General features: G+C 32.8%; 1 protein-coding gene across 1 annotated transcript in view; it reads left to right on the top strand.

The window, feature by feature from the left end:
- Nucleotides 1-24121, top strand: part of HCN1 (hyperpolarization activated cyclic nucleotide gated potassium channel 1) — a 334529-nt gene that overhangs the window by 275584 nt on the left and 34824 nt on the right. Inside the window, exon 6 of the mRNA XM_045566041.1 lies at nt 17634-17874. Within this exon, the coding sequence (XP_045421997.1) occupies nt 17634-17874 (241 nt within the window). The remainder of the gene's footprint in view (nt 1-17633; nt 17875-24121) is intronic.

Raw genomic sequence — 24121 nt, 5'->3', positions numbered from 1 at the left:
TAGAAAGATTCCTGTGCTTTGTAAAGCTTATATTTTGCATCCAGGCTCTTCACTGACTACCTGTAAATTAAAAATAGATAATACTATCTCCCAGAGTTTTAAATTAGATCTATTGAAGGAGCGTATGTGTGTCTAGTTAAACAAACTGTCTAGTTAAACAAACCAGTTTTTTATTGTTTAAAATACTCCCCCAAATTGACTTATGTAGCTAGAGCTTCACACTGTTAAATTATGCAAATTATTAAGATATCACATATTGTTTGATTTGGAAGCGTGCCTTGGCAGAATATACAGTAAGCTTATGTCAACTAGATGCATTAATGATGATGATGATGATGACAATAATAGCGGTCAGTAGTGTTAATGATGATAACAATGATATCAATTTTTAAACATCCACTTTCTGTGGAATGGAATACCAAGTGTTGGGGTAGTTGGGTTTTGATATCATTGCAATTAATTATCAAATAAATTACTTAGTGTTATCATACACAGGTGTGTTGAGATAGGTAAGCATATAAACAATGTAACCTGAGAGCTCAAAAGTGACAGAAAAATACTAACATAGAAATATCAGAGCTCTTGAGTTGGACACAGAGTACTGATTTTATATATACATATTGATCATTTGAAAGCTAAATAAGTCTAAAAGGAAAGAAACAATATTATATAATGCCTCTGAAATCCTCAGAGTGCTTTAAACTTGAGATTTTAAAAATACTTCCCCTGTTATAGTCATGTGTAGGATTTATATACCTATAAGTTTTATTTATAATTGCAAAGTAGGGAAAATAAATCTATTTCAATAGAAATGACTTAGCCTAATGTCTGTTTCCTAGCAGGCTGTGTGTTTTAAATTATCATGCTTTACAATAAGTAAAACACTTATAAAAGAACCCAGTGGCTCAATAATATTATTTTTATAATTATTACTGCCCTAGGAACTCTTAAAACTGATATTAATATATTTAAATGTTGTGATATTCTATACCTGACATAAATGTGAGCATTTATATCTGGTCAGTTCCAAAGATCATAAGCAGGAAAATCTAGACAAGGTTAAAAATTATGTCTAAAAATTAATGAAACAGACTGGAAATATTTGACATATAGCTTAAATTGGAATTTTACAATCTAAATCATGCTTTTCAAGGAAAACAAAAGAATGGTCATATCAAGTAGGACAAAGATAAAAACACATATGAAATAAAATTTCAAGCTTTTATGAAAAAGACTTCATAATAAATTTTGCACATTAGAATTATCTCAATATCAAGAAACACATGCTTTTGAATGACAAAATTTTTCCAACATATAAATTAATTTGAAGGGAAAATATATTTAAAAGTATTTTTATGTGAATGAGCATACATTAGCAGGACAGGAATAATCAATGCCAAAGAATATTTGATTTTTAGAGAATAATTTATGAAACGTTATGGCCAGTAATAAGAATTTCTCCCATAGCTATTTCACTGAATTTTTTAAAAGCCAAATGGCATGATACATTCTTATGTGTCTGTTACAAATTCTTGGTGAGTTATTTAAAACTTAGTTTCACTTTGTTCTAATGCTGCATTTTAAATTTTTTTCCAGTAATGTCATGATAATTTTACATTATGTATATATATATATATATATATATATATATATATATATATGCCTATGAGTTTATTTGGTTAAGTTTCATTTGTCATAAAAAAATAAGCTTTAATGCATTTCAACAAACTGTTGATTTATCTGTAATTCCCTTCCTTACGTTTGAGCAAATTCAATTTCTTACAGAAAATTATGTAAACTCTATAGTTTACATAGTTTAATCACTTAATCACTCTCCTCAAAAATCTATATATGCTAAATGCAGTGTGACATCGTGGTTTGAATCTTGTAGCATAAAAAGAACGCAAGTGGAAAACTAATCAAATAAGAATTAAGTCTGGAGTTTAATTATTATTAATATAGCAAGGTTGATTTCTTAATTTTCCAAATGTCCCAGGGCAATATAAGATGTAAGCCTTTGAGAAAATTGAATGAGGGGTATAAGGGAACACTTTACTATTTTGTAACATTTTGGTAAACCTAAAATTACTGCAAAGTAAAATCTCTATTTAAAAGTCTATACATGAAATTGGAAAGAGGATGGCCTTGCTTGACTGTTCCAACTTATTCTATAAATTAAAATAATACCAGTCTCTCATAGTTATTAAGAAGAATAAATAAGATAATATGTGTATCACAACTTTATAAACCATAGGTCACCATATAAATGTAAGTTATTATTTTTATCACAATTCTTGCTAAATTACAGATATCTCTGAATTTTAGAATGTGGTGGAAAGATGAAAATTTATGTAGTTCTCCCAAAGGCTCTACACTGGAATGTAAATAGAGTGTTGAATTTTTAAAAAATCTTTAAAATATGTTTCCCATATCTCTAAATATGTAATGTAAGTCCCTGCAAAATAATTTATTCTATGATTATTTGTTTTATAAACTTCTCAGGTATTATCTGTTTTGTACAATGATGTGCATTTAATTTGTGGCTGGACTTTTTCTTATTTCCACTGAATCAGAGAGACTGGAAAGGGAGTGGAACAGATCATTTGTATTATTGTAATGAGAGAAATCTTGCCCAGAACGTGAATCCTCCCTTTGTCCAGGGGTTCCAAGCTGTCTAAGCTCAGCTCCTTGCCTGTGAGTCACTTAGTAGCCCTCTTGGTTATCAGATCAACTGTCCCTGCATCACAGTGCCTGTGTTCAAATCATCATTATTTGACTTCCTGATGGCCTCAAAGCACATGAGTTGTGATGCTGGCAATTTGGATAAGCCAAAGAGAACTTACAAAACGCTGTCTTTAAGTGAAAAGGTGAAAGTTCTTGACTTCATAGGGAAAGAAAAAAAATTGTAAGCTGACGTTGTTCAGTAAGATCTTAAGAACAAATCTTCTATCCATGAAATTGTGAAAAAGGAAAAAGAAATTTCTGCTAGTTTTGCTATTGCATTTCAAACTGCAAAAGTTACAGCCACAGTGCATAAGTGCTTAGTTAAGATGGAAAAGACGTTAAATTTGTATGTGGAAGACAGGAGCAGAAACAGATTCTAACTGATGACAATTGGGTATGGCACTATCTGCAGCTTCAGACATCCACCGGGAGTCACGGAATCTAATCTTAGTACATTAGGTACTACTGTACTTGGCAGATATTCAGAAGGGGCAACTTCATTCTTCTTGTCACATTTTTACCAGCTTAACTTGCTGTATTAGTTTGCTAGGGGTGTCATGACAAAATACCACAAACTGGGTGGCTTAAACAATAGAAATTTTTTTCTCACAGTTCTGGAGGCTGGAAGTCTAAGATCAAGGTATTGACAGATCTGGTTTCTTCTGAGGCCTCTCTCCTTGGCTTACAGACGGCAGCCTTTTTGCTCTGCTTGTGCCTTCTCAATAATTTTTTTTTTTTTTTTTGAGACTGGGTCTCTCTCTGTCACATGGGCTAGAGTGCAGTGGTGTCATCATAGCTCACTATAGCCTCCAACTCCTAGACTCAGGCTGTCCTGCTGCCTCAGCCTCCTGAGTAGCTATATATATATATATTTTTTTTTTTTTTTTTCAGAGATGGGGTCTCACTATGTTGCCCAGACTGGTTTCAAACTCCTGGGCTCAAGTGATCCTCTCAACTCGGCCTCCCAAAGTGCTACATCTTTTTTTGTGTCCAAATTCCTGCTTCGTATAAGGACACCAGTCAGATTGGATTAAGGTCTATCCTAATGATTTTATTTTAACTTAATCACCTCTTCAAAGCCACTATCTCTAAACACAGTTACAGTTATATTCAGAGGTACACGGACTTCAACATGTGACTTCCATGGGGACACAACTCATCCCATAACAATTGCCAGCACATGTAATGCTCATTAAAAATCTAACTAAAGTGAGAGATATATGAGAGTTTATTTTAGTATTCCTGCCTGATTTTAGGGCCTGGCCTGATTTCCTGAGGTCCTTATGTACAACAAAATATACTGTTACGTACAAATTTTTTCTATTGCTGATTTGTTAATGATGAAAATGAATTTACGTGGCTTATATTATAAAATTCCAAATACATGTTTTTACCAAATTCTCCAAATAACCTTTTCTCAGAATTAAGTCTTCAAATTCACTCTACAATCTGGTGGTCCTGTTTTAATACTATTTTTTTAATTCAGCATATTTCTGGACATCCATTTGCTGTATTTGCCAGTTCAAATCAATCTGTTTTTGCCATATCAAGTGGGCTTAATTCCTATTCCGCAAACCATTCTTACACTTTATTACAGGCAACTGGAGCTAAATTGTGCTGGAGCTTCTAGAAATCAAATTACTACACTTGAGTGTCTGATACCACATAGAGGAGCAGAAATACAAAGTCTTAATGAACACTCTCCTTGTCAATATACAATTACTTGAAGTAGAATTTTATATTTTTTAATTTTGGTTTTTGGCTTTTTGTTGTCTGTTTCTACCTTTTTGTTTCCCGTTTCCTGTATAATCAAGTGTAAGCGAACACTAAGAGAATTTTATATCACATGCTGGTGCCCTGCATGCTACTTTAATGGGACAATATATTCCTATGTTCCTGGCAAAGCAGTGGGATTATGCTGAGACTAAATTAATTTCAAACTTCATTTGCATTTATATTGTTAAGTTTAAATGTGATTAAATACCTCAAAACCAAATTAAATGCATAAGAGACCTGTATCTACAAAAAACATTAAAATTTTTTAATCTGTACATATCAAAATTCAGCTTGTTCTGACATGTCCTTTACAAGCAGGCAGATCTCCTTTAAGCCACTTAATAAAAATATGCCATTTGCATGTGCAGAGATTTTAGGCAAATTACCTTGGACTTATAATTTGAAAACAAGTAATCTAGAAATTAAAGAAATAGCTGGATTTCCAAACAAGCAATAGTGAAAAATGCTAAAGATTGCCATTATTTAAGAGGCCATTGTAGTGTGTTTCTCTCTCTCCCTATTGGATTTTTGTAGATATAACTACTTAATATAAGGTGGAACATTGTGTGGCCATTAAAAAGAATGGCAATGCATATCATGTCACAACATGGAAATATTTTAGGTTAGAAAGTGAAGAAAAAAGGAAACAAATATCGAATGTCCATTATGATTACAACTGTGTTAAAGTAAATGAGAGATTATCTGAAAGGAATACATAAATTCCTTTCATGAAGTTGATGAAAATACAGAGATAAAGATATACATGCATATAATACACACATATATAAATATCTTCTAAATAACATGTGTATATCCATTTTGTTTTTCAAGACTTTAAAAAATATAACATACAAAAATACTTGATTAATTTTTTAATAAGGTGAAATTAAATGAAATTAAAATTAAGACACCCTATATCAATTCTTCAATCCTCCCTTTCCCATGTATAACTCTTTTAACACCCCCAAAATCAATATGAAACATAAGTATTTTTTATTCTTATAGTTTATTGCATTTTTTCCAAGTGATTTTTTTTTATTTTGGCATATTATGGGGGTACAAATGTTTAGGTTACATATATTGCCTTTGCACCACCCAAGTCAGAGCTTCAAGCATGTCCATCCCCCAGATGGTGTGCAGTAGGTGTGAATATAAGTTTATTGCATTTTTGACACATATTATTTAGGATTTGCATTAAAAGCACTTTTTAAAAAGACATTATACCAACTAGAGAAATAGCTCATTGTTAAATCCTCCCTATTAGACACAGAGAAATAAAGAGATACTTCAAATTTAAGAAATTGAAGAAGGAAATAAACTTATTAGTCAACATTTGGATAAATGCTCAAGACATTTTAAAAGCACTAAGGTCTGCTTGTATAGGCTGATTTTCTTATATACACAGTCAACCTTCTTGCAATTTAGGAGACAAACCAACAGATCAGTATAAGCCAGTTGAGAATGCTGATGGAAAAAGAAAAATTAAGATTGCCTCTTTGTGTCTCCTTTTTTACTTTTTAATGGAATGTATACGTAATTTACAATTCACTTTCCAAATTTATCATATCAATAGGGCAGTTTTATTATAAGAGTCCTATATTTTATTTCTTGACTTTTGTCAAAGCCCATGTTTATTATTTATAATTACTTTATGTTGAATATATATGCATATATAACTTCCTTCCTCAACTAGGTGTAGGCTTCCAGATACTTCTTTATTTTAGGAACCATGGTTTCCACACCTGACTGCTGATGACTTGGAATGTTTTATTAAAAGTACTGATTTTGAGTCATATCTCCTAAAGATTTAGATTCAGATTCTCCGAATCTGGATTGGAGCCTGGTAAGCTGTATTTTAGAAAATACCATAAATAGGTCTACAGAGTTACTGTCTTCTGTTAAGGATTAACAGTGAGGAAAATGTCACTTTGGCAGATCATTGAAGCCATTTTTTTTCCGCTTGTCTACTGGAGAGGCATGATGAGGGCAATGGCCACAGAATAATCCTGGGAATATTCTGTTACTGCTCAAGAATGGTCCTACGTTGCACCTACAAACCTCACCCCACCGTGAGCATCTTCTGTGCACCCAGCTCTGTGTTAGACACTTCATTTCAGAATTGCCATCTCCTAGAGCACCAAGGACTGGTCAGAAGTTGCAGAAGCATGGAGGGCCTTATCGCAAGATATGGATTTTTTTATCTTATTCAGTAATTTTTTTATTTTTTAATTTTAATTTTTTAATGTTTGCCACACAAAATTCATGTAGTGCTCTTAGAGGCAATGATTGCAGATGACTTTCCTAGAGCTCTTCAGTGATATTCGTGAAAATTAACTGTGGCTGGCCATTTCCAGATATTGATTTATTCTTCTTGGAAATTTTAGGATCTAAATATTGTCTTTCCAAGAGTCAAACTAAACCATATTTTATTAGTCTATTAAAGTTTCACCTTCTGTTTCACCTTTCTATTCAAGTTATAAATGAATATCAAAAAATTATACTTCACGTTTGTCTTACTGAATTCTTTATTATATAAAATTTTACCATGCTGGTTTAAAAAGATCTAGAAATGTATTCTACCATTTTGTTTTTCAATTCCCCTTATATATGGCATCGTGCTTGCTCTACAGCAGTGCTTATTGTCCAGTGGAAATGTAATGTGAATCATATATGCAATTTTAAATTTTCTAGTAGTTACACTAAAAAATACAAAAGAGAAATTAAGTATAATAAATATTGTTAACTAAGTATATCCAAAATGTTATAACTTCAACCTGAATGCAATATAAAAACATCATTAATTGAGAAGGTTTACATTCTTTTTTTTTTTTAATTAAGTCTTCACAATCTGGTGTGTATTTTTATACTTATAGTATATTTTGATTTGGATGCTAAGTTTTTCTCTGAAATGCTTAATCTATATGTAGATTTTATAAAACTTACAGTTGAAAAAGTATATCCACCTGTCCAAGATTTTCCAAATATAATTTAACATTTTCTAAAAACTGAACTGAGCATCAGTTTTTAACTTTAAACTTAAATAGGTTAAAATTAAATAAGTTAAAAATTTAGTTTCTCATCACAGTAGCCACATTTCAAGTGCCCAATAACCCCACATAGCTAGTGACTACCATATTAGACAACATATTTCTAGGAACAGACTGTATAACTTTAAGTATTAGTAGGCTTCACTTCCTACACACTGTGATTTCTGTCAAATAACAACCACTTTGAGACTTAATAGGCTCATCTTTAAGATTGGGTTAATAATGTAACTACAGGTCAAGCATCCCTAATCTGAAAAGCCAAAATTCAAAATGCTCCAAAATCTGAAACTTTTTGAGCATTGACATGCCACAAGTGGAAATCTTTCACACCACACATCATATGATAGTTTGCAGTCAAAACTTTGTTTTATGCACAAAATTATTAAAAACATTGTATAAAATTACCTTCAGGCCATATGTATGAGGTATACATAAAACATAAATGAATTTCATAGAGTTGAGTACCATCCCTAAGCTATCTCATTATACATATGCAAATATTATAAAATCCAAAAAAATCTGAAATCTGAAACACTTCTGGTCTCAAGCATTTTGTCTAAGGGATACTCAACCTGTATTTCATTAGGTTGTTATTATAATTAAATGAGAAAACACAAAGCATTTAGTAAATGTTAGTAATCATCATAATCACGGTCATTATAGCGCATTTGGACCAGTGGTACTTGCCCTATTTCTAATAATGGCCCCTTTGAAAATTCAGTAAAAGCTTCTGTCTGTTTTGCATAAGACACATTCACAGTGTACACCTATTTGCATATAATTTCATCAGGTTCAGTGGAGCCAACTGAAGCCCATTAACACCCTTATTAAGTGTCATCAGGCCTCATGTTTACAATTCTTACTTTTTAAAAATTAATTGTTGTATAGATCCATCTACAAAGACCTCATTGTTCCCTTACATCATTTGTGACTATTTCATGAAGTTATTTAAGGAAATGAGTTCACATGGACCAGGATGCTTATTCACTAATACCATTCTGAATCTTTTAGTTAGGCTTCAATATCTCATTCGTTTTCTTCCATATTTACCCTTTACACTAATTTTTCGGTGAGACATAGAGGAAATGCTTCTTATTTGCCTGACATATAAATCAATATTGACAATTAAAGATAAAGCCAAGTTAGTTTTGTATAGAAGATAAATATTATTTTTCTTTGCAAAATTTTTTCACTATTGTGAAAGCAGCTATCTTTGCATAGCAAACTTTGAATTATATATAATAAAACAAAAACAAGGTTCTTTGTGTACATTATAAAACTAGACCCATGTATTTTTAAGAATCCCACAACAGTAAATATATTGTCAGTAAGTAATCTCCGTGAAAATATGGATGTCACATTCTAATTGCTTAAAAATGTACATAAGCTAAAAAATACACTTCAGCAAAAAGAAAAAAGCCAAAAAAAGCAATAGATGTTAGTCTCAAATGGGTAAAGTTTAGATTAAAAAGGTTTTAAGATGCTAAAAGTGACTCTTCTTTTTATTCTAAAACATAGACAATTGCGATATATAAAAGTGTGGGTTAATTCTAGGTGCTAAGAAGTCCCCATGGTGAGGTTGAGTGAGCATAATTGGTTTCTCTAGACATATTCTAGCTCTGAGGCCTGGGCAATATATTTCCTCTCCCTAAGTACCACTTTATTCTTCTGTGTACATGGGAAAATAAAACCAAATTCAAGTTTATTCTTAGGCCATTGTCTCCTAGGAATAAATGAGATGTAATATGTGGAGTGCCTACCTAAAAACGAGGGGCTTAGTAAATCTTGTTCCCTTCCTCTTTCTTACTACATCCCTAACTTACACTCATATTAAATTACAGTGTTCCTTTGGGGGCTTTGCAGGTAGATGGTCAGAAATATTTCTTTGAAAGGGAGAAATAAGGAGCAGACATTGATAAGCCACGAAAAGGATTTTCGGTCTGTTGACACTGTCACCTGTGATAGAAGACATGAACCTCCCACAGACCACAACAATAAATACAGGTCTCTTCTTTCCTTTGTGTTCTTTGCTTTACAGTCCAAACGACCTCAAATTCTATTGCTTTAGGAAGCCAGTCAGATAGACTAATTGTGGTAAATAGCAAGATACTAAATACAGAGGGTGTTTTAAAAACTGTGGCAAACTAGAACACACATGCCACATATAAAGGCATTCGGATTCAGATTTTTAAAAACTTTTACTCTGAGATAAATAAAAAGAGTCAAGTGTGTAACCATCAGTCTGCTGCCTGACAACTGACAAATCTCCATGTCAGTCTTTCAAAATGTATATAATTCAAAAGAAAAAATTTATGGTTAATATCTAAATCTTTAGGGTTTGTGGTGATTCTAAATATGTGCAAATGTCAGGGTGGCTTCTCAGAATCCATGAAAACCCCAGGTTAGAGAGCCTGGCTGCCCAATGCACCGTAGTCCTCCTTCTTGCAAGTATGTGATCAATGGCAGGTTACATAATGTCTTCCAGAAAATGGGGCAGTAATCCTACCTAAGACATAGGACTGTTTTGAGGATAAAATAAATATTTGTAAAACATTGAGAGAAATACCTAAAACCCAGCAAGAACTCAGTAAATGTTCGCTCTTCTTTTTATTACATTCATTCTTAGAATTATCCGTGCCTTAAAGAAACACCTAAATACATCCAACTACTGTTTTGATTATAGCTAACCCCAGCTACTGAATGGGAAAGAAAAAAATGGGACAACATTAGGAGCACTTTTTAATAGGATGTTCTAGAGTGATCAAATGTCACTGGTATAGATTGTGTGTGTGTGTGTGTGTGTGTGTGTGTGTGTGTGTGTGTATGTATGTTTCTAAGGTCAATATAGAAATCTACAGGTCTGGATGTCTTTTGAATGTCTGTCTAAGTTCTTAGAAGGAAGCTCTTATCAGCTCTGTACAGCCTAAAAATATAAAAATATGGGATATGTTTGAGTATAGAAATTTAGCAATGTAACAGTAGCTCTGTTTTGTTAAGACTACTCTATGATTCATTTGCGTAATGACAGTAATTATATTTAGAGCTACCATGCTTAAAACTTTTTAGAAATATACTGTTTAGAATAATAATAATGTTGTAGAATGGAGCAGAATTAGATGTTTCACAAAATGGAACTTTACACAGTGATGTTTAAGTTATCAATGTAGAATTATAGGACTAGAAGGAAAGCATTGTTATTCTTTTTTATTATAACCAAGTAAAATACTGCTTAAACTTTCTTAGGGTCTCAGAGTATGTATGATTCCAAAGTACACATTTATGATTAATATAAATCCTTCTAGAGGCAATCTGAGTATATCATATCCCATTTTTTCTCATAGTTATGAAGCTAAACAAACTAGGAAACAAATTATCAATCAAACAATTACAAAAAAAAATATCACTGAGAATGAAAAGCCAAGCCATAGATGGGGAGAAAGTATTCGCAGTGCATGTCCCAAAAGAGAATTTATGTCAAGAGTATAAAAAGAACTCCTACAGTAGAAAAAAGAGGAAAATTCTTGACTGGGCACTTCACAAAACAGAATATTCATCTGGCCACAGAGCTTAGGAAATGTGCATACTGAGGTTACTCACAGGGATATTCAAATTAAAGCTACAATGAGGAAAAAAAGCACAAAAGCAAAAAAAACCAAAAATATAAGATATCTCTACATACCCACCAATAGTGAAAGTTTAAAAGAGTGATAAAATAAAATTTTGCCAAGCATAGGGCACAACTGCACCTTCACATGTTGCTGGAATGAGAGAAAAATAATCCAATCATCTAGAAAAACTTTTGACAGTATCTACTGAAGTTGAATATTTTCTCATTCTATTATTCAGAAATTCCAATGTAAGGTGCAAACTCAAGAGAAATCAGTGCATAAGGTGCTTCAAGAATGTTTATTTTATTAGCCTAAAACTGGAAACAACCCAAATGTCATGAAAAGTGAAAGGAATTAATAAATTGTGGTATATTATATTTCAATAAAATATAGGCTATATTTTATTTCAATAAAAGTTGTAAAAAGAATGATCTGCTATACAGCATAGGTGACTCACATTGACATAATCATAAGCAAAATAAGCAAGTTATAAAAGACAACAGAGTATGTGACTTCATTATATGAATGTCAAGAACAAGCAAAACTGATTTATAGTGATAGAAGTCAGAGAATATCTAGACTCTGGGTTGACAGGGAAGGGGCAAAAGGAACCTTTTTAGAAATGCTCTATATCTGTATCTAGATGGGTATAGAGGTGCATATATTTGTAAAAAGAATGAATTAAGATTTGTATACACTTAAGATTTGTGCACTTTGTCTATGCTGTATTTTAATTTTTTAAAAAGACTCCCCACACTGTGACCAAAAAATGAACATGAATACTCCTGTCATACTTTAGCAAAATAATGGGAAGAACTGCTGAATTAAAGACTTCCATGTCTAAAATAAACTGGCATCATGTCAAAGTAAGATCAAATACAGGGTTCTTTATTGTTTGGTGATTGTATTGTACTGTTTTTTTAATGTATAAAAGTTGATTTAAAATCTTAGCATTAACCTTTAGGAGGGTTACTATTTTTGAAATGAAAGCATCCTAGAGCTGATATTAGATAAGAAAAAGCTTTACAAAGAGTGTGTGTGTGTGTGTGTGTGTGTGTGTGTGTGTGTGTGTGTGTGAATGATTTAGAAGGCTTAAATAACTGTTCAAGTTTGGTTGAATGGCAGATCTCAGAAAAATCCGACATTAACATTTCTATCTCATATAATCTTCTCAACTAATACAAATATGTTTACACCTTGGGTTCCAGCTCAGAATCATCTTGAAAACAAAGATTTTTTTCTAACTTGAAACATTAGAGGGAATCATTTGCAGCATTTCCCAAAGCATCTGGGCTTATTTACTTAGCTGCTCAGTGTTTAGCTCCCGATTAGGAATTTGAGAAAGCTGTTGGTGAACTCAGAGAGACAATGCACTCCAGGTACCAGGGCGACCATTGTTCCTCCTCTGCAATTACTACCCTGTCTGAGCTTTTCCTCAAAGGAATAAATGGTGCTGCAGACCCCATGCATTTTCCTGTGAGACACCTTGTGCAAAGAATATTACAGAAATCACATTCTTGGCATTTATTCAGCCAATGCTTTTATATTGAACTGTTCCCTTTAGGTGTGGCATAGCCTCTTTGGATCATGACACTTATGTCATAATTATCAACAGTAAAGCAACAAGTCTACTCTAGTGAACTTAATGCTGTATAACTTCAAAATTTTGTTATATCTGCATGTTTACCAAATATTTATTATGATTTATTTTAACAAAATAAAATATTAACAAAAATTATTAATCACCTTCTCAGATGTTTAATTTTCTGATGAGTTAATTTTCAAATGTAGGAAGAAATTAAATCAGCATATTTTAAACAGTAACATGTAAAATCCATTTTTGGCTAGTTGGCAACTTAAAATTTATAAAAATAAAAACTACACTGATGCTTTATAAATTATGGAATAATACTACTTTGACAGATAAACTTCTTTGCAACAACATTTCTGTTTCTCCCTCATTTTTGGTGCCCTTAATGGAATAAAATATATCCTTGACAGTTTTGAGGCATACTGGTCAAATAGTGTGTAGAATGTCCCTCAATTTGGGTTTACCGATGTTTTTGTAATGATTAAACTGGGATTACGGGTTTGGAGCAACAGCACCACAGAAGTAAAATGCCCTTCTCATCACAACCTCTCAAGGGTCCATGTTATCAAATATGATTTATTACTGTTAATGTTAACGTTGATCACCTGACTTGAGGTGGTGTTTGTCATGTTTCTCTGCTGAAAGTTAATCTTTCCCCCTCTTTCCTTATTGTACTCTTTGAAGAAAGTCACTATGCTTACCACACCCTTAAAAGGTGGGGAATTATCTTCCACCTTCTTGAGAGGGTAGTATTTACATGAAATATTTGCAATTATTTGGAATTAAAAAGGAGATTTATCTATTCTCCACTTATTAATTTATGCTGTCATTCATTTATATTCATATTTGCTCTTGGTTATTTATTTTATGCTTTGAGTTTAATCCAATACATTATTTAGTTTTGCTCATATTGTTCCAGCTTTGTTTGAGCATTGGCAGATCTTTCAGTTGGCCCCTATATCCCTTTGAAATATTCTCATCAATGTGAATGTTGTATTTTGGGGTTTTACCTTTTAGTTGGTATTTTTTGCTTGATTGCTTGTTTTTAGTACTTCCGTACTTTCTGGTATTATACAATGCTCCAGAAAAGAAGTAATTACGCTTTTTTTTCTAGATTACCAATAGTAAGCTTAGTAATTTGGAGTACCGTATTATTAAGGTCAGGACCATGTGTTGCTTCCCTTAGCAAGTAAGTTTTCCTCAATTTATTTCATGTAAACAATACTCTTAACTCAGGTTAGATATTTTGATAAAAGAGCTAATTATAACAACTGACATAAATAACCTAGAAGGGGATTAGAGATATTAGTACTACTCAGCCATAAAAACAATGCTGAACTAATATCTCTTATATTATCCTGGATGGAGCTGAAGCCCATTCTTCGAAGTGAAGTATCACAAGAATGGAAAAATAAGCACCATGTGAATTCACTATTAAATTGGTACTAATTGATCAACACTTATATGCACATGTGGAAGTGACATTCATCAGGTGTTGGGCAGGTGGGAGGGAGGAGGGGATGGGTAAATTTACACCTAATGGGTGTGGCACACACTGTCTTAGGGATGGGCATACTTGTAGCTCTGATTCAGGCAGTACAAAGGCAATATATGTAACCAAAGTGTTTGCACCTCCGTAATATTCTGAAATGAAAATAAATAAATAAATAAATGTGTTTTATTTAAGTCAATGTGTCATATTGTTATTTACAGAGTAGGATCTCTAAAAGTCTTATTTTACTTATGGAGATATATTAACAACTTCATTGAGTATGTTTTCTCTAAGAAAATATACTATAAGAAAATGTGATTGAAGGAGATCTTTTAGAAGTTTTGCTTCACTCTAGACTCACATGGTTGTTTCTACTAAACATACATCCTCAAAACAAGTAAATTTTATGGGGGAATGAAAGGCTTTTAGAGGCCAAGAGGGTTCTATCTCATTGCATCTTTCCCTATCATATATTTGTTAGAATTTACAGTTTCAATCAGATCATATTCGTATGGAAGTAAAAGTTCCATAAAGACAAGAAAAATTAATGGATTCCTTCAAACAATGACAATAATATTAAATTATCCCAGCAGTGCTATAAGAAAGGCAGGTCTAATGGATATACCTGAATATTCAATGCATTATAAAAAATGTTATTCATGTAAATAAAGACCAGTGTAATTGCTTATAAAATATACTATCAATTATTTTCTAAAATAAAAGGTGAGAGAATAGTGAAGTGAAAAATTTGCATAGTTCAAATCCAGGAACATAGATGAAAGGATTCTCTCTTTTATTTTTTTTCTGTTTTAGGCTCTTTATTTATTTATTTATTTTTAATTTCAGAATATTATAGGGATACGTGATGGGCACTAGGGTTGTTTTCACATCTTTGCAGTTGTGAATTGTGCTGCTATGAACATTCAAGTGCAGATGTGTTTTTTATGGAATGTCTTTTTTTCCTTTGGGTACATGCCCAGTAATGGGATTGATGGAACAAATGGTGGGTCTACTTTTAACTCTTTGAGGTATCTCCATATTACTTTCCATAGAGGGTGCACTAGTTTGCAGTCCCACCAGCAGTGTAGGAGTGTTCCTATCTCTCTGCATCCACACCAACATTTTTTGTTTTGGGACTTTTTGATAAAAGCCATTCTCTCTGGACTTAAGTGATATCTCATTGTGGTTTTGATTTGCATTTCCCTGATAAATAGAGATGTTGAGCATTTTTTCATATGTTTGTTGGTCATTGGTCTGTCTTCTTCTGAAAAGTTTCTGTTATGTACTTTCTCCACTTTTTAATGGGGTTCCTTGATTTTTTCTTACTGATTTTCCTGAGTTCTATATAGATTCTAGTTATCTCCCCTTTATCGGATGTGTAGCATGCAAATATTTCCCCCATTTTGTAGGTTGTCTATTTGCTCTGATGATAGTTTCCTTGGCTGTGTAGAAGCTTTTTTATTTGATCAGGTTCCATTTATTTATTTTTTTCTGTTGCTGTGATTGCTTTTGGGGTCTTCTTAATAAATTCTTTGCCTAGGTCAATATCTATAAGAGTTTTTCCAACATTTTTTTCTAGAATTCTTACAGTTTCGTGCCTTAGGTTTAAGTCTGTTATCCATCATGAGTTGATTTTTATGAGAGGGGAGACGTGCAGATACTATTTCAGTCTTCTACATGTGGCTATCCAATTTTCCCAACACCATTTATTGAATAAGGATTATTTTCCCCAGTGTATGTTTTCATCTGCTTTGTCAAAGATCAGATGGCAATATGAGGATGGTTTTATATCTCTTCCATTGGTCAATGTCTCTGTTTTTATGCCAGTACCATGCTGTTTTGGTTACTATAGCCTTGAAGTATAGCTTGAAGTCTGTTAGATTGGTGCCTCTTAATTTGTTCTTTTTGCTTAGATTGTTCTAGGGAACCAGAGAAGGATTCTTTCTTTATTTTATTATTTTTGTTTGAAAACTCTTATTTCCTCTGCAATTAGACTTATTTTCAATTTCCTACACATAATTATTCTGTGTCATTTTATATGTGAAATCATTGACTCTCAACCAGTCTTGTCATTTTAATGGCATATTTCTAACTTGTTTTAACTTTACTTCACCTTTTATATCCCTGTGGTTTTTGTATAGACGTCTTTTGAATAGTAAAATACCTATTTTTTTAATACATAAGACTTGTTTCTCAAGCCATTTATTTGAGAAACCATTCTAAGAGTTGGAAGTAACCAGCTCCTAACAAGAATAAAGTTAGTCTTTATCAGCACTTTTTTTCACAACTATAACATCCCCTCCCTTCCTTCCTTCCTTCCTTCCTTCCTTCCTTCCTTCCTTCCTTCCTTCCTTCCTTCCTTCCTTCCTTCCTTCTTTTCTTCCTTCCTTTTTTCAATATGCATGCATATATATTGAGAACATAGTACTTGCTGAACAATGTTATAGCCCCACACCCCACACACCACGCACTAGCTAAAACTGATAGCAAATTGCCCTAGATATAGCCAATCATGGAGTCAACTGTGCATTATGTGGGCTTAGATAATGCAGCACCAAGTACCACATGTAATATCTTTCTCTTGTCTTTGCAGCTATGCTCACTTTCTGATTATTGTAGCTCATTTTTAAGTATTTTTATCATTTTCCATGAAGCTCTACTATTAGGGACACTCTTCTGCTCTGCTGAACTCAAAAGATATTGTTGAGCTGGAATTTTTTATCTATCTTGGGGTCATATCAGGTCATTTTATGAAGGAAGATCATAGAAAGCTTCTTTGCTGGTCTTGGAATCGAGAAGTTTGTATAACACATTTCCCCAAGGCAGAAGATTCAGTTCTCAGACTCTGTTAATATCTCCATTTCTTTTTGCCTTCTTCCCACGTTTTATCAGAGGTGACCTGTTTCTATTCTTCTTAAACAAGGTCATAAATGCATTCCCAACCTTTTGGGTTTTTTTTCAGGGGGAGCTCATTGGTATAGAAATTTCTGAGAAATGGCATTATGATAAAATGTAGAATCCCACTGTCCATTCTGTGTCACATAACTGACTTACATGATTAAAAATGTTTGGTTTCACATTCCTATTTTTGTCCAGATAATCTGGACCAGAATCTACAGAATAAAATCAAACATGCAGATCTAATTTAGAATTGGCCTGACTCTAGAAATGTTCTTATACTACACTAGAGGCAGGGAATACAAAATTTCAACACAAAAGTAAACCATAATCCCTGACTTTGATGAGATATGTGGATTATTAGAACCTGTGTATTTTGTGATCCAAATTTAAGTTGTAATGTTATGCTATAATATATAATTTTTTAAAATTTCAGCACATGTTGTTCTCCCAGATGTGATTAACATCTCTCTTGATATTTGTTCACTCTTGTTTAGGAGATAGTCAACTTCAACTGTCGGAAACTGGTGGCTACAATGCCTCTTTTTGCTAATGCGGATCCCAATTTTGTGACTGCCATGCTGAGCAAATTGAGATTTGAAGTGTTTCAACCCGGAGACTATATCATACGAGAAGGAGCTGTGGGTAAAAAAATGTATTTTATTCAACACGGTGTTGCTGGTGTCATTACAAAATCCAGTAAAGAAATGAAGCTGACAGATGGCTCTTACTTTGGAGGTTAGTAAAAAAGAAATGCAACTAAGATGAACTCTAAATTGCTTGAGATTTCTTTCTTTTTTTTTTTCCTATATGATTCCATTTATTAAATGTGCTTGCAAATGCAAAATAATCTGTAGTGACAGAAAATGAACCAAAGGTTGCCTGAATGCTAGGGGTAGGAGGAACGAACGATCACAGTGGAGCATGAGAAAAGTTTTGGAGGCAGTAGAAACATTCTGTATCTTGATTGTGGCAGTGAAGTCATGGGTTTATACCTGTTGTTTCTTTATCAGAGTTTTGGAGATGTCAGACTATAGATACGTTTCTTTATCAGAGTTTTGGAGATGTCAGACTATTGATTTGTTGGTTTTGAATGTGAATTTGTATTTGAATTCTGATCAAAGTGTCTATAATGGTATGTTTTCATATTTCAGGATCACAGGTTCAATGCATGTGCATTACTGCATTGGCTGGGGTATTGTTGCAACCTCTAACTGGACCCAAATAACAGTGACTTGAAACAGATGGAACCTATGTTTTTTCTTTCACACAAAAGTCCCAGGGGTGTTGGTGGCCTTTCTCTAGAACAGTTTTCATGGACCCAGATTCCATTCATCCACTGTAGTGTTTTCTTTTGTTGTTTAGGTTTTTTGTATTTTTTTTTCCTGTCTATATGAGAGGAACTGATTCATCTCCACTATATTTTGATTTGGCCTACGATGGGGCAGAGAGAACAGAAGAAATGAAAAGTTAGCTGCTTCTCTTTAGATATGTGTCAGAAATTGCCAAAAGCACTGCCATTCACATATGATTGCCCATTATATGTATAATGGACCACAGCCAGCTCTAAGGCTGAGAAATGTAGCCTCTAGCTGGGTAGTAGTTTACCTTGCTAAAAATTCTGAAAATTTGTATTTCTTCCAACTTTTTAACTAAAATAAGATACATATTTATATTTGTACATGTGTACAAAAATTGCGTAGGAATTGAATTATTAGGTCAAAGACTATGCATGTTTTTAGACTTAAATAACACCAAATTTTTTCTTTGATAAGACTGCCTTGCAAAATGAGTTTTAGTTTTGTCCTCTTACTAAGCAAATATGGCATTCCTTTATTGTTTAGTTTGCATTTTTGTTATTACTAGTGAGGCTGAGACATCTATTCATAGATGTCTTTTTCACTTATATTTATTTTTCTGCTCCTATTCTTTACATATTTTTCTACTATGTTATCTTTTTAAACCTGACTTATGGAAATGTTCCTAAAATATTTTCATATATGCTGTTACTATTTACTCCAAGATTGTTGTTTATTTCCTAAATATTTTCATGTTATATTTTATCATTTTGATCCTCATTGTCATTGACTTGAATCTGTCTATCCTTTCCTTAAGGCATTAAGGATTTTATGTTTCTTAAGTAGGATTTGCACACTGAAAAATTATGGAAGTGTTTTATTTTTATTTCCTCTATTTTGTTTAGTTTCACTACATTTTATCAGTACTACTTTGTCATAATTTACTACATTTTATTATTATACATATTTTATTACATTTTTGTTTTAGTATTAGTTCATCCAAAATATATTTGTGAGTATAATATGAGGTAAGAGTCTATATTTTTCCACAAAAGAGATAATTTTTTCATAATCACTAATAGATTTCATCATTTCTATAAAACTTTGAAATGTTTCTTTAGTAAAATGTTGAGTTTAAAAACTTTTCTTCAGTCACAGCTAAGATACATATATTAGGAAAGGTTTTGAAATTCGTTAAGTGCTTTTTTTTTGAAATTTATCAAAATAACCATAAGATTATTATCCATTAATCTGTTGTAGCTGAGAAAAACATACTAACTCAAATTAATTAACTTCTTTGGCTTTCTGCTCAACCATTAAGGACAATTTTCACGTTTCTAGCTTTTCATTTCTTCCCACTCTTCTTCTTGTCAGAATTATTCTGTGTTGTCTCATCACCCCTTACCCTTTTGTAGCAGTTAGTCTAAAGAAAAAGATTAGGAAAAGCTAAGAGCTAACAGGGTCTACTTATAAAATGCAGAAAAATGTTTGAATGAAGTAGAGAAGGAGACTAATCAAAATCTGATGGGGTAAGAAAAAAAAGAATACAGTTAACCCTTGAATAACACAGGGATTAGGGATATCAACCCCTACTCAGTCAAAAATCTGCCTATGATTTTTTACTTCCAGACACTTTACTAATAGCATACTATTGACTGAAAACATTACTGATAATATAAATAATCAATCAACACGTATTTTGTGTGTTGTATGTATTAAGATTATATACTATTTTCTTATAATGAATTGAACTAGAGAAAATAAAATATTATTAAGAACATCATAAGGAAGAGAAAATATATTTACTGTTCATTAAGTGAAGTGGATTATCATAAAAGTCTTTATCCTCGTCTTCACATTGAATAGGCTGAGGAGGAGGAGGAGGAAGAGAAGGAATTGGTCTTTCTGTCCTAGGGGTGGCAGAGACAGAAGAAAATCCATATATAAGTGGACTCGTGTTATTCGAGATTCAACTGTACATGTACAGGCCAGGTTTGTGGATAAGTTTGTTGGGGGAAAAGTCTATGAGGAAATTTATGAGGAAGTGATAAATACGCAGAAGAAAAGTTTAGAGGGGAATTTTTTGAAGTGTTATTATGCACTAGAATGGATTTGTGAAGTTGACATATGTTTTGTGAATTCAAAGGACCTTTTAATTACCTTATGGTTGTATTTGGTAATATGACTAAGGTTTTATACAAATACTGGAATATGTGCCCCCTAGATCTGTGTGGGTTAAGCTACTAGTAAAGTCAGTCACATCAGTGAATGTCTTTGTGTTAAACCATAGGATAATTTCTGAGATAACAACTAATTTTTTCATGACGTATTATGTCTTTAGCACAATGTAGCATCTCTGTCTATAAATGTTACTGGTCTACAATTTCATTGTTATTGTAGTTATTTTTCTGATCCCCGATGACTTTGGATATCAGGTTTTGTTTACCTCTTAGAAAGAGTAATAAACCTTAAAAAAGTATTATCTTCTGTTAGTTGATAGCCTTCACAAATGAAGCCACTTATATCTGAATTCCTTCATTCTACAGTTAATGAAACTCAGGTTTTCTATTTCTTTATGAGTAATTATTAAGTTCATCTAATTCAATTGTTCATCATACTGAGTACACATTACAATCTCTTGGGAAACTTAAAAAAACTGATGCTGTGACAAAATTGTACCCTATATTTTCTGATGTAATTGAGTGGAGTTGAAATCCAAACATCGGTATGTTTAAAAAAATCCCCAGATTATTCCAAATTATTTCAAAATTAGATAGATTGATAGATATGGAGATATTGATATAGATATATAGTTCCCTTTTTACTCTTAAAATTCTATTTTCTTTTTAGTTTAGAGAGGATTTATATTTATAAAATTATTGCAAAGATCATACAGAGAATTCCCATATAAAAATCTTGCATTACTATGGTATATTTTTCAAAATTAATGAACCAACATTGATACTTTATTAAAGTTCTTAATAATGGGTATGGTTTTTTTCCTATCTTTTTTTTTTTTTTAGACAGAATCTCACTTTGTTGCCCGGGCTAGAGTGCCATGACGTCAGCCTAGCTCACAGTAACCTCAAACTCCTGGGCTCAAGTGATCCTTCTGCCTCAGCCTCCCAAGTAGCTGGGATTACAGGCATGCGCCACCATGCCCGGCTAATTTTTTCTATATATTTTTAGTTGTTCAGCTAATTTCTTTCTATTTTTTTTTAGTAGAGACAGGGTCTTGCTCTTGCTCAAGTTAGTCTCCCACTCCTGAGCTCAAACGATTCACCCGCCTCGGCCTCCCAGAGTGCTAGGATTATAGGCGTGAGCCACCGCACCCGGCCTATGTGCATGTTTTATTTAGATAGTCCCAATCTCTACCCAATGTTCATTTCTGTTCAGGATCCCATCATTATACAACATTACATTTAGTAGTAATGTCTTCTCAGGCTGCTCTTGGTTGTTAAAGTGTCTTGGACTTTCCTTCTTTTTGATGAACTTGACAATTTTAAGGAGCACTGGTAAGGTGCCTTGAAGAATGTTTCCCAATTGGGATTTGTTGATGGTTTTCTCATGATTAGATTGGAGTAATGTGTTTTGGGAGGAAGACCACAAATTTAAAGTGCCATTCTCGTCCCATCATATCAAGGGGATATACTATCAATACATTGTATTACTGTGTTTGTTAACCTTAATTTCCTGGCTTGTGGTAGAATTCATCAGGCTTCTCCACTGTAAAGTTACTTTTTCTTCCCCTCCTACTCCATACTGTACTCTTTGGAAGACAGCCACTATACACAGTTCACAAGTAAGGAGTGCGGGTTATTGCTTCACCTCCTTAAGTGCCAACTATTAACATAAATTGTTTAAAATTATTCTGAACGGGAAATTTATCTACTTTTTCCCATTAATTTATTTATTTAGTCAATCCTTTTTGTATCAGTAGAGGTATATATATATATATATATTTATTTTATAATTTGGGTTATAATCCAGTACTACTTTATTAATTCTGTTGTTCGGATTGTTTCATCTTTGGCCACTGAGACCTCTTTCAATTGGCCCCTGTGTCCCTTTGAAATATTCCCATTATTGTGGAGTATAATTATTTTCTTTATTTTTTTTTTAGATTTTTCTTATTTTTTGGCACTATAAGATGTTCCTGGTTCATCTTGAATATTTCCCACCTAGTTTATAATCATTCATTATCCGAGGAGCCTTGGATTCTATCATTGGAGAATATTTGAAATGTGGATGTGCTCATTACTGCTTGGCTGTCATTACTTCTAGGCCCTCTAAGTTGACAAAACAAAGATATCTATATCTTAACTGCACAGATATAGATAAATAGATAGATAGATGTATATACTAGCCTGTGTGTGTATATATATGTCTATGTGCAACCATCTGTACCTATATTAAGCTAAATATAAGTTCATACTAATGTTTCCAGCTCTAATCCACCACCACATGGAATATTCTAGCCTCCTCATCTTGCTTATTTGTAACTCTCCACTTAACAGTAAAATATTTCCTTCCCACATCTACCCACATTCTGAACGGGAAATTTATCTACTTTTTCCCATTAATTTATTTATTTAGTCAATCCTTTTTGTATCAGTAGAGGTATATATATATACCTTTATTTTATAATTTGGGTTATAATCCAGTACTACTTTATTAATTCTGTTGTTCGCATCTACATCTACCATTCATTTACTTAATTGTTCGATTCTGGTATATATGTGTAGTTATTTCCAGATAGTTAATCTATACGTGCATGGGAAACTTTATCAACTAGAGCGAAGGTCTTAGGTACCGTTACTTTTCTTTTTTTTCTTGAGACAAGAGTCTCACTCTGTCATCCTGGATAGAGTGCAGTGGCATCATCTCACTGCAATCTCAAACTCCTGGGCTCAAGTGATTCTCTGGCCTCAGCCTCCAGAGTAGCTGGGACTACAGACATGTGCTACCCTGCCCCCACCCTGCCCCCCGGCTTTTGCTGCCTCCCACAAATTTGCTACATTTTAATTTTCTTTATTTCACAATGTTTTTATAAATATCTTTTGAGGCTTCTTCCTTGACCCGTATGCTATTTGAAGTGTGTTAAATATGTGGAGATTTTCTAGCTATCTTTCTGTTGCCAATTTCTAGTTTAATTCTTGAGAATTTAATTTGCACAATTTTCATTATTTCCTAAGGTATATTTTATGGACCTGAATCTTCATAAATACCCCATGTTAACTTGAAAAGAGTAGATATTCTGCTGTTCTTACTTTGGTGTTGTTACTTATTCAACCCAACTCACTTCAGTAAGAAATTCTGTAAAACACTATTTTGTTTGGGTTCAGTGATTTTACCTCATTCATATTTTCACTATGGTGATGTGAAGTGAATATTGGTAGACCTCAAGGGTCCTGGAAGCACAGCCTTCAGTGGAAAGTTTACAGAAAAAATAGGTCTGCATTATTTTCTATTCTTTTACATATCAGTTGATATTTTTTATTTAAACATCAATGAATACAATGTAAGGCACTTAAAATATAATAATGTGTACTTTTTAACATATTATACATGTTATACAATTATTACTTATTTCATTATCTAATATGAAATCTTGAGATCAATAAGGGGAAATTTTGCATTATACTACTATTATATTTATGTAAGTTGAGCATGGCAAGTTCATAGTA

The sequence above is a fragment of the Lemur catta genome, chromosome 12 (genome assembly GCF_020740605.2).
Source record: "Lemur catta isolate mLemCat1 chromosome 12, mLemCat1.pri, whole genome shotgun sequence".
Taxonomy (NCBI): Eukaryota; Metazoa; Chordata; class Mammalia; order Primates; family Lemuridae; genus Lemur; species Lemur catta.
This window is presented reverse-complemented; position numbering and strand designations above follow the sequence as displayed.